General features: G+C 30.0%; 2 protein-coding genes and 1 long non-coding RNA gene across 3 annotated transcripts in view; 2 read left to right on the forward strand and 1 right to left on the reverse strand.

Moving 5' to 3' along the window:
• Positions 1-12029, reverse strand: part of LOC100115990 (unc-112-related protein) — a 29133-nt gene that overhangs the window by 4025 nt on the left and 13079 nt on the right. The window lies entirely within an intron of this gene.
• Positions 137-2585, forward strand: LOC116416393. The gene is made up of 2 exons (XR_004226831.2): positions 137-723; positions 1001-2585. It is a non-coding gene; the product is annotated as an uncharacterized LOC116416393 (long non-coding RNA).
• Positions 8023-11824, forward strand: LOC116416392. Its single transcript, XM_031924772.2, has 2 exons — positions 8023-10891; positions 10972-11824. Exon 1 carries the CDS (start codon positions 8036-8038, stop codon positions 10883-10885), a length of 2850 nt encoding a protein of 949 aa, XP_031780632.1. The 5' UTR covers positions 8023-8035; the 3' UTR covers positions 10886-10891; positions 10972-11824.

Here is a 12029-nt window from a genome sequence, read left to right on the forward strand (position 1 = left end):
CTGTGCGCGCACCGAGTGAGAGAGAGAGAGAAGAGGGGACGCGCGCGTGACTCCGAGTACAACAGCACAAGCCGAGCCTGCCTCGTTATAATTCTCGCGGTGCTCATTGCTTGTTTTCATTCGCGCCATACTGACAGCTCGAAGGCAGCTGCACGAAGTTCGCGAATAATTTGTATAAATCGTATCGGAAAAAAATTAGATAATTGCGGAATCGTTATAAAAGTTTGTAATCGCAAGTAAAAAAATTGTCAGTTTATTAGTTTATTTATAAAAAATCAAAAACTTTTTACGCCGCGAGAAAGTAGAAAAATGCGTTTTTCTTGTAAGATATTGATCTGAGAACATTGAAACCACTGCGAATCGTTTGTAAATTAATTACCGATTCTGTAAATATTGCCTTTATTGCGTTATTCGCTATAGATACTGATTAATAAATTAATTATTTTTTCGTCAACTATGCTACACCAATTCGGGCGGTTCGTGTACCATATTCCGTTCGATGATTCGAATCAGCTGTTCCTATATCGTTACGCACGTGTACTGCAGTGACTATATAATATACGACAACAACAATAAGTCGGTTTGTGCAAGTGCATCGCGGATTCAGAAGTGTGTACAGTGCAGCGATGGTCTCCTGGTGCAACGGCCTCTTCAGGGAGTATTGGCTTTCAATCTTATTCTAACTTTAATAAGTCCAGAAGTAGTGAAAGTGTAAATTACTAGGTCATAACCTACAAATTATATACTCCATCATAATATCTCTTTTATTTATTTAATAAAGTCTAGATAACAAACGGGTTTTTATACTGCAGTAGTCGATTCTTTATTGTAAATAAAGTCACTTATGGCAAAAATATTTTAATTATTAATGTTTTTATCATTTTCTATGTCTCATTTTTTGATGATTAATTTTTTGAAATCTAATCAATATTAGATATTTTTTAATAGAATTTCATGCCTAGTTCTATCACTTTTTATCATTACTTTATTACTTTTACAGTAATCTTCAATAACACCAATCAGTCTACATGCCATTAGATCATACTTGGATAGAAGAGCTTACCGTTGTAGCTACTACTGTTATAACTACAGGTATGTCCTATCGTACAAAACATTTTGAACCTTCAATGGCTAACTTATAACAAATATTAGGTGCTTCAAAACATTGTAATCAGGGTGACCAGACCTGTCGTCACTTACTATCATTATATTACAAAAAATATTAATTGAGATTACATAATAATTTCTTTGTTGATTTTTGAAATATCTGAAATCGTAAACATCTCACCACATTACTAAATAATCACATAAATAACATTTGGCCAGGTCTGGTCACCTGGCTCATTGAAATATCTTGTGCAACATACTAATTCATTTATTTTTCATCGAACGAGCAAACTGTTCCTGCATAAGTTCCTGCATCACTGATGTCTCACCGGTATCCACTCTTATTTGTGCTGCTGCGCGTATTCACTGGAGTGAAGTCTTCAATACTTATTGAATTACCTTTCGCCAAGAGTGTATCATGAAGGACATTTTCAGAACAATACATATAATATAACAAAGTGATCAAAATATTAAAATTATTAATTTTTCAGATTCGAGGCCGTCAACTTTGATGGTGTAAACAACAGTGCGACTGATGCAGTGCAGGACAGCTGGATAGCTGTTTCATCTGTTTCAAGAGTGAAGACCGCTGTGTTACAAGTGAAAGTGCGAAAGTGTTCTTAGGGGGATGAAATAGACTTAGGGATTAGAATGTGAGGGAGTAGGATTAGTTTAGAATAGTGTTATCAAAATAGGATACAGAGCGTATTATCAGATGAAAATTGAAACTCTAAGTTCATTAATTAGAATACATAATGTTTTGTTTAATAACTTTCGAAAATGTCACTGAATATTTTGTTTCAATTTTCATCTGCTCAGACTTTGGCAGGATATATGTTATTTTGCGAGTAAACTTTAGAAAAGCTAATCACAGAGGATCTGTCAGGACTAGCTTAAATAAATCTGTGTTCTGCCATATTTTTAGGTCCAGAAGGTGAAAATAGAAAATTCAACTCAAGTAATTATGACCATCTGGTCCTAAAAATACAGCAGAAAGTAAAAAAAGAACTTGTAAACGCTTAGAGATACTCCATCTCAGCAATTACAGTTGCAAAGAGAAAAACCGTGAGCAGGTGTTTAGGTGATCATAGGAACCGAATATAGATAAACGAAAATTGCCATGATAGCTATAGTTTCCTAATGATTAACATAACATCTGTACAAGTTTTTAGACCTCTAGATTAAAAACTACTTTAATAGTATTGTCATTACGTTCAACAAGTTTTGTATATCCTTAAAAAAAGTAACTACCATAGCAATTTTTATTTATCATTGTCAGTGACTTTTATCGAGGTATTTTACTTAATTTTAAAGCGTGGAAAAGCAACAATAATTTTGAACAATTATAAATAATATAAACTTAAAAATACTTCAATTTGTTAATATGCAAATAATTTATAATACTTGAAAGGAAAAATTATTGTTAAATACTAAGGTATAGCTTGAGTAACAATGCTTTTCTATACTTGAAATTATACTAGATAACAGTAATGCAAGTCTCAAAGGTTAATAGATTCTCTATAAAAAACCATCACAGAAATGTGAGTCGCAAAGTGAAAAGCACGAGTGGGTTTACAGGTAATCATCTATACAGGATAAAGTTAAATAAAAACTGCCATGGTAATTAGTTTTTAAATAATTTTTAAAACGTCTGTACAAAATTTCAGCTGTCTAGTTCAAAATTTATTGTTATTTTTTTGTCAATGGGAAGAAAGTCATAAGTCAAAATAAGCAAGAATTTTCCAGCCATTTCTATTGCTTTTGACGTACAGCTTTGAAATTTTGTAAAGATATTTCACAACTTATTAGAAAACTATTTACCTGATCAGTTTTTATTTAATTGTATCCTTTCTTTATGTTTATCCGAAGCCCTATGCTCGGCTTTTTAGTTTGACGGGGTGATTTATTATAAAGAGAACCTCTAAAGTGCAGTGACTTATACTAATGCGTGTTCAATGTTTTCCTTTTTTTTTACTGCTAAAAGGTACCATTAGTTAACCAGTTACCTTAGAAATTTTTCAATTATATTTAAAAATTATTAAGGATTTAGACATCCCTTGTAACAAGACTTTTGTAGGAAATCAAACTTCCAAAGTGAAAAGCCGTATGCAGGTCTCCAGGTAAAGGTACAGAGAGGATAAATTTAAATAAAAACTGATAAGCTTAATAGTTTTGTAATGAGTTGTAAAGCTTTTGTTCAAAATTTTAGAGCTCTACAATTAATGACAACTCTCAAGTATCGTAATAAGCAAGATTAACATTTCAGTCATTTCTCTTCTTTTGAACGTAGAGCTCTGAAATTTTGCACAGATGCTTTAAAACTCATTCCATAACTATTTACCTTATCAATTTTTATATAATGTTATATTTTCTTTATGTTTACCTGAAGCCCTATGTACAGCTTTTTGATTTGAGTAGGTGATTTGGTTCAAATAATTTTGTTAAAATGAATCTCTTAGCTGCACTGACTTCTCTTGGTGTGTATTCACTTTTTTTATAATTTTTCATACAGTTCACCTTAGTATTTAACAATAATTTTTTAAATCGTGAATGTTATAATTAACTAGCAAAATGAAAAGTTGAAAATTTTGTAAAATTCTAACGTAAAAACTAATTATAGCTTCATATATTAAAATACCCTCGAATTTTTTGTATGCAATCTGACGAAAAGAAGAGGAAAAAATTATGTACAATAAATATTTTTACACTACAATTAAATAAATGTATTTATTAATAATCATGCATTAATTATTTTTTAAAACAGACTGCCAGTGTTTCTTGCAATATAATTGTACATTATCTGCGACGATGATCTCTGAAAAATAATACAAGATTTTATAAAATTTCCTATGCGTTAATATTAATTGAGACATCAGTAATTCAATTTTTACTAACCTCTAGTTATCAAATTGTTATTGTTATCAACCTTGTTATCAAATTCTGTGTAAATTAATATTGCTCCGATTATTGAGGCAGCTTTATATTGCTGATTGATCAATCTTCTCTGTGTTATCATAGTATGATACCTTCGCATAAATAATTAAAGCAATTTTTTCTTCTGGAGGGATGAATAATACTATTTTATTGGAGGCTAAATCATTATACAATATCCATTCTTCATTAGTGGAATATGTGTAAGCTTTGTAATGAGCTAGGCTCTTTGGTGATTTGGAGTCACCGTGAAAAGCAATTACTCCTTTGAGTTCAAAATCATTATCTTTCAGTTCTAACATTTTAGGTATTTCTTCAAAATCTGTTTTGAAATTCACTTTTTTATTTTTGACGGTTGGCAGAATAATCTCAGCGTTCTTTTCTTCGTGTAAATATTCCAGATCAATTACAAAATAATTAGAAAGTTCATATTTTACCTCTAAGCTTTTATTTACGCACTCCATACAAAATATAAAATTGTTTAATAATTGATTCTCTAAGAACCTTTCAATATATTTTATACCATTATCATAATAGTTTGTGGCTGATATTGACATACTATAATATGCTCTTTGGTTTTTATAATCACAATGTGAGCATTTAAAAGTTTTCTGAATACTTGGTAATTGTTTCAATAATTTTTCAAGTACATTTCCTACATTGTCACAGCAATCAATAATAGATTCTGAAGATGTTTTTGCATTTTGATATAATGGATACAAAATCTCACTCCTACAATTATATACATAATCTGTATTAAAATTATTGTCACAATAATCAACTATACAACTGTAAATACTAAGAGAACCATCACATTTCGATTTCTTTATATCTCGTTTAAAGTATTCATTATCAATATAAATAGTCGTCAAAACTTCCAATACACTATCGAAGGGGCATGTGTTTCGAAATTGTAGTAGCTTTAAGCTGTTATTTATGCCGTATATTTTTTTCCCTATTTTATTTCCATTTAAAATAAGCCCGCGTTCTTGGATATCACTCTGGTCCTTGAAAGAAGAAGCTAACATTTCATTCTTATCAAAACTTGAATCACTCTGACTATCCGCAATTGACGTATTTTCTACTGGCATCTTTTTTGAATAACTGTGCTCTAAGCTTATGTAAGATTCTTCTAAAGTATTTTGTGTACTAATTTCATTATATATTGGAACTGATTCTATAGAACGTCTTTTTGTTTTCAGTTTTTCTAGATTAAATGTTGGTGATATGGATATTGCTGTTTCATTAACATCATAACTATTTTCTTTTTTAAGTAATAAATTTCCAACGCTTACATACTTTTTAATTCTATTTACATCTGACAAAATATACTTTTGTAACTGTTTTGGACGCTCACATTGTTTGATTTTCTTAAAAAATGCTTCAGACCGAGCAGATGATGCAGCGTTATTTGTAGATTTAAAATGATTTTTCATAACGTTTGTCCAAGTTACAAAAGTATAACATAAATTTTTAAAATTTTTAAGAAACTCATGACAATATAAATAGTTTACTTTGTCGCTTATCTCATCTGAAGTATTACTAAGAGCTACTCCCCGGTCGAAAATCGAATCAATATATTTAGTAATAGAATCTTTATTTTCTTCCATTTCTTCTTCAGGAATGTTAACATAATCATCATCGTCACTTATATTTGTTACATCATCGCTAGATATAATAACTAATTCAAGTTTGTACTGGAAGGTTTTGAAAATATTTGTCATTAACAGTTTTCGAGTGTAACATTCAGATCCTTCATCTGATAATGTACTGTTACAAATTATCACAATAGATATGACTATTTGTTCAAATTCGTCTAAATCTTCGACCTGTGTAAGATAACCTAAGCCTCTGACAAAAAAATCTATTGTAGCTTTATTAGATTTGTCGAAACATTTCCATTTTCGTACTGCATTAATTAAATGTGCAACGTCATGACGGTAGTAGCAATTTGGTGATGAATGTTGTAAGTTAATAAGCATTTGATAACAGTGATTGTTGTACATCTTGTACGTCATTTTGTTGAAAGCAATACAAATACCGTTTTGTAAGGCTAACGATCCATCAGTTACGATTTCTTTAGGTATTTTTGCACCAAATTCGATCCATTTTTCCAGAAACTCTTTAATAAATAAAACATGATGTATACTGGATATAGTTTGCAGTAAGGGAATGATTTTCTTCTTATAGCCAACTACTAGTACGTAATAAAATAAAATTTTGCCGGAGTAAGATAAATATTTTTTTACTAAACCTCCCGTAGAATCGAGAGATAATGGTAAGTTTCTATGCTGTAATTTGTTCCAAAATATTATTTGTGCGTCTGTAAAGTAATACACATATAATGGATGCAATGATAACTTCCTAATGCTGCACTTTTGTATGAATTTTTCATTTGTAATAGACAAACCTTTAAATTCAAAATAACCGTCAGCTTTATCCAAAACTTCTTCCCTTAATTTTTGCAAAGCGCCTGTTTTATTTAAGTCGGGAGGTTCAAAATCTATATCTAATTTTTCTATCTGTTCTTCTCTATATTCTGTCGCAGTTTTTGTTAATAGTTCTTTTCCTATTTCTTCCCGTCTTTTACCTGTTAACTGTCTTTTGTTTTTATGAGGAATTTGATGCGTTGAAAACGTTTTTATTTGTATAGTTAAAAGTTTATTTTCAGCACTAACAAAGTCACTTTCTCCTACAATACTAGTTTTGCAATCACTACAAAAGCCTTTGATTTTAAAAGATGTTTTCGTTAGATAACCATCTTTAAGATTAAAAACGCAAGGTAAGTTTTGTGATGCCGATATTTGGTCTTTAACTTCTTCTGCCCATTTAGTCTGATTCTTCCTTGTTGTTAAATCAATTATTTTGCTAGTTTCTGCAACAATTTTAAATTCTAATCTTTTGCACTTGTAAGGATTATTGCGGGATTCCTCATCACAATAATCAAGATCTATATCACTTAATTCTTGAATTTTTCTTTTTTTACTTGGTACTTTAAAAAAACGTTCCAAATTCGTTCTAATGTTATGCCTATTTCCGTATACATTTAAATACAAAGAGTTTGCAGTCATTTTTAGATTTAGAGCCTTTTTTATGTCATTCCAAATTGGATCAATTGTGCCCTTTAATGTCCCATTTTTATGAAAAACATTCCATTCTTTTAGTTTTTCTTCCAAAAATTGTGCTGGTACTTCTGCTTCTCGTGGCATATTGTTTTTTTTTGTCTGATATCAACACATATAATACTTGATCATGCAATAATCTATTAAACTTTTGTAGTAAACACATACAATATCTCATTTTTCGGTCATCAAAGACGAATGCGACTTTTGCCGCGAACGACCGTTGCCTCGCGCGATAACGTTTTCCAGGAAATCTGATCGTCGATTGTTTTATATATATTACGTTGTCAGAACACACCACGAATCAGATGACATCTTAGTCTTTTCTTTGTTAAAAACTTCACAAAAACTTGTCTTGTAATACATCTATTTTTTAACAAAAACAAAATAGCTACGTGCAGGATCACGTTTTCGCGGAATCTCGATGCGCGTGGTGGATTTCGTGTGAGAACGCGTTGATTTTTGCTAGCGCCTGTTGCGACTGTTGCAGTCCTTTATATATACTATACAGACTAAACTATACTTTTTATTGTAATAGATGCATGCGTTTATGATTAAGAAACTTATTCGTCGATACGATTACGGCATTTAGATCAGTATATACGACTTCGCGCTTCAGTCTTCGTGTGTTTACAAACAGATGTGATCATAAGAAGAAAATTCCTATATCATTTTACGTTATATCCCCTAATCTATTCTAGTTACTTATACGATTCTGCTAGAGATTTTTATCTACAAGCTTTGCTAGACTGAGAAAGTGCCAGTGACATATGAAAGCTATCGCCTAGCAGCTCAAACGTGTTTCAATTGCCTTCTAATATTATGTCTGATTCGACAAATAACTACAATATATAAGTAATATTATTATAATAACAATGGGGAAAAGAGGAAAACCATGCTTAGTGCCACATGAAGATCGGATAGAAGAAATGAGAAAACATGAGATTTGTACCGCAAATGGAAAATTGAAGAAAGAAAGTGATCCCGTGTGGCAATTAATTTGTGACAACATAAAAAAACGAGATTGTAAAAAAATTATAAATGTGCGAAATCTGTACCGCTATGTTCAAATTAATTCCAAGAAAATATTAGCTGAAATCAATATTACAAATGCACTAGATACAATAGAGGATACAGTAAAAGACACAATAAATGATTCTCAATTAGCAGATGAACGAGATGAAGAATCTATACTGATTGAAATGCGAAAAGACGTATTCTACAAGCCTGCAATAAGAGAAATATGTACATTTCCTCTATCTGTTTTACATTGGACGATAGAAGCAATAGATTTTTCAAAAGATTTAGGAAAAGATATTCTGTATATGTTTTCTCTGATAGGAACGTTTTGCAAGCCATTTATGGCGCCGGATGGACACGTTAGCAAGCCAATAAATTTATATGCATTAGGTACAGTGGTGTCTAATACATTTGTACCTTTGTGTCAATTATCGACTGAAGATTACTCAACATCCTTATTTAATAAATTCTTTGGTGAAAATATACGAAGTGGCTTAGCAATTCCAAAATTTTTAGTTTTGGACTATTACACACATCATTATCTTACAGCAAATGAAGTTTTTAATGAGTACTTACCATACGAAGAATATTTGCTTTTGTGTTACGATTATTTAACTGGGAAAGCTCAAATATTACCGAGAGTTATTATTTATACTCACAACAGATTTTTGATTATCAAAATAAAATATTGGGAATGCATCAACAGGATACAACTTCCATCTGTAAAGAGATTTCATCTTTACTGTGTTATTGTACTAAGTTTACAACAAAATTTAGATGATTTTCAACGCAATTTAAAAAGCATCTTCATTGTCTCCAGTAGTCAATATCAAAGTAAAATTACACATGAGAATTTTGAGCTTATTAAGTTACAAATACAAGAATTAAATGTGGAAACACTTTATAGCAATGAAGAACTAGAAAAAATAGAGAATAAATTCAAACAAATTGTAGACCTTGATAATGTTATCAAAATTAACTGTGATAAGTGTAAATGCATTAAAGACTTTATAGAGAATATTTTTATAGAAGCTAATCAAATAATGATTACACAAAATGATCAATCATGTGAAAATAATGTGTTTTATAATCCACAATTTTGCGAAGAATTGATGAAACTTTGTATGGAATTTGTTCTTTGGTCAAATATTATACAACAAAATAGCATTACAAGTTCATCCTGTGATTTTACTGCACTATTAGATAGTTATAAAGTTGACTTTGATAGATACTTATCACTAAAATTCGAATCAACACCAAGACTAAATGAATATTTATTAAAAAATATTGATTATGAGAATGAAAAGTTAGAATATTTAAGAAAGATTATTCATTCAGAAGCAAGTAGAAAAACAAAAGATAAATATTTTGACTATAGTTACATGCAGTATGAAGAAAATTGGATGGGTCTTAATAATTATCGAGTAAAAGCTAAAGAGGAAAACAATTCAGAAAACTCTTCAAGCAGTGATGATGAAAGTATACTAGACACTAATAATGATAGTGATGGTGTTGATTTTGAAGAAGTAAGTTTGAATATCAATACATTTATAGACTCTGTTTGCCAAGATAATAATGATAATCATATCTCACACACACATGCAGTAATATCTGAAAAGTTGGTTCCCATTGAAAATGAAAATACAAAAGTTGAATCACAATATGTGCATGATAAGCACGATAATGAAATTTTTCAACAAAATGCTGTTACTAAACAAAACAATAACACTAGTAAGAGTAATAAAAAAGTTCAGAAATCAGAATCTGCAATTGCAAAAAATAATTTCAATAGAGGAAAGTTTCTTAGGCCTTGTGAGGATATCTATTTGTTGCAACAAAAACCAACACAATCCTCTATAAAACGTCAAGTTATTAAAAATTCCAATCAATCTACATCTAATAAGATTAATAAACAAAGAAGAATTCTTGCTACTTCAAGTCCTTTTGATAGTCTTTTAGAAATATTAACTTCAGCTTATTGTAATATCCAAAAATTTCAAAATTTTATAACTCAACCAACAAATTATACAATAGAGGAAATCACTGAAGAGTTTTTCAACATTCTTCAAAAATATGTTGAGAATTTCAACTTTAGACAGCTAAGCTCATTGAGAGTGAAATTTGTCGACAAGCTTTGTGGCTCAGCAAGTCAAAAGTTTTGTTGGAGACAATCTATTGGTGAATTTTATAAAAGAATTATGCCATCAACCATAATTGATAAGTATGAATGTAACCAGTGTAACATCATATCATATCGACATGAAAAATGTATAAATATGTCATCTACAGAAATAATGTCTGAAAATTATATAGAAAATATTATTAAACACCTTCATATACCAGATAAATGTGATAAATGTGGTCATAAGATTTTTATAGCAGATTTTAAAATACAAAATATTTTATGCATTGATATTGAAGACACAGTCAAAAATAGTGGATCATGCTTACTCAAGTTAGGTGAATTAGTATCACACATAAAAATAGAAGAACAATCATTTATTTTGATGGGAATAATTGGTTTTCAAGAACCTTTAGGAGAACAAACAACAAGGCACTATTTTGCTTGTTGTAGAGGCATTCAAGGATTTTGGTTAAAGTATGATAACACAGAAGAATCCAGCAAACCTATCAGAATCAGCGATAAAGCTGCATCACTAAACGGAGCAATATTAATTTACATAGAATTTGATAACAAGGTATAACTAGCGGTTAGTAAAAATTGAATTACTGATGTCTCAATTAATATTAACGCATAGGAAATTTTATAAAATCTTGTATTATTTTTCAGAGATCATCGTCGCAGATAATGTACAATTATATTGCAAGAAACACTGGCAGTCTGTTTTAAAAAATAATTAATGCATGATTATTAATAAATACATTTATTTAATTGTAGTGTAAAAATATTTATTGTACATAATTTTTTCCTCTTCTTTTCGTCAGATTGCATACAAAAAATTCGAGGGTATTTTAATATATGAAGCTATAATTAGTTTTTACGTTAGAATTTTACAAAATTTTCAACTTTTCATTTTGCTAGTTAATTATAACATTCACGATTTAAAAAATTATTGTTAAATACTAAGGTGAACTGTATGAAAAATTATAAAAAAAGTGAATACACACCAAGAGAAGTCAGTGCAGCTAAGAGATTCATTTTAACAAAATTATTTGAACCAAATCACCTACTCAAATCAAAAAGCTGTACATAGGGCTTCAGGTAAACATAAAGAAAATATAACATTATATAAAAATTGATAAGGTAAATAGTTATGGAATGAGTTTTAAAGCATCTGTGCAAAATTTCAGAGCTCTACGTTCAAAAGAAGAGAAATGACTGAAATGTTAATCTTGCTTATTACGATACTTGAGAGTTGTCATTAATTGTAGAGCTCTAAAATTTTGAACAAAAGCTTTACAACTCATTACAAAACTATTAAGCTTATCAGTTTTTATTTAAATTTATCCTCTCTGTACCTTTACCTGGAGACCTGCATACGGCTTTTCACTTTGGAAGTTTGATTTCCTACAAAAGTCTTGTTACAAGGGATGTCTAAATCCTTAATAATTTTTAAATATAATTGAAAAATTTCTAAGGTAACTGGTTAACTAATGGTACCTTTTAGCAGTAAAAAAAAAAGGAAAACATTGAACACGCATTAGTATAAGTCACTGCACTTTAGAGGTTCTCTTTATAATAAATCACCCCCTCAAACTAAAAAGCCGAGCATAGGGCTTCGGATAAACATAAAGAAAGGATACAATTAAATAAAAACTGATCAGGTAAATAGTTTTCTAATAAGTTGTGAAATATCTTTACAAAATTTCAAAGCTGTACGTCAAAAG

This window comes from Nasonia vitripennis, chromosome 2 (genome assembly GCF_009193385.2).
Source record: "Nasonia vitripennis strain AsymCx chromosome 2, Nvit_psr_1.1, whole genome shotgun sequence".
Taxonomy (NCBI): Eukaryota; Metazoa; Arthropoda; class Insecta; order Hymenoptera; family Pteromalidae; genus Nasonia; species Nasonia vitripennis.

Coding starts and splice junctions, on each gene's coding strand:
- LOC116416392 (XM_031924772.2), top strand. CDS start 8,036: ATGGGGAAAAGAGGAAAACCATGCTTAGTGCCACATGAAGATCGGATA.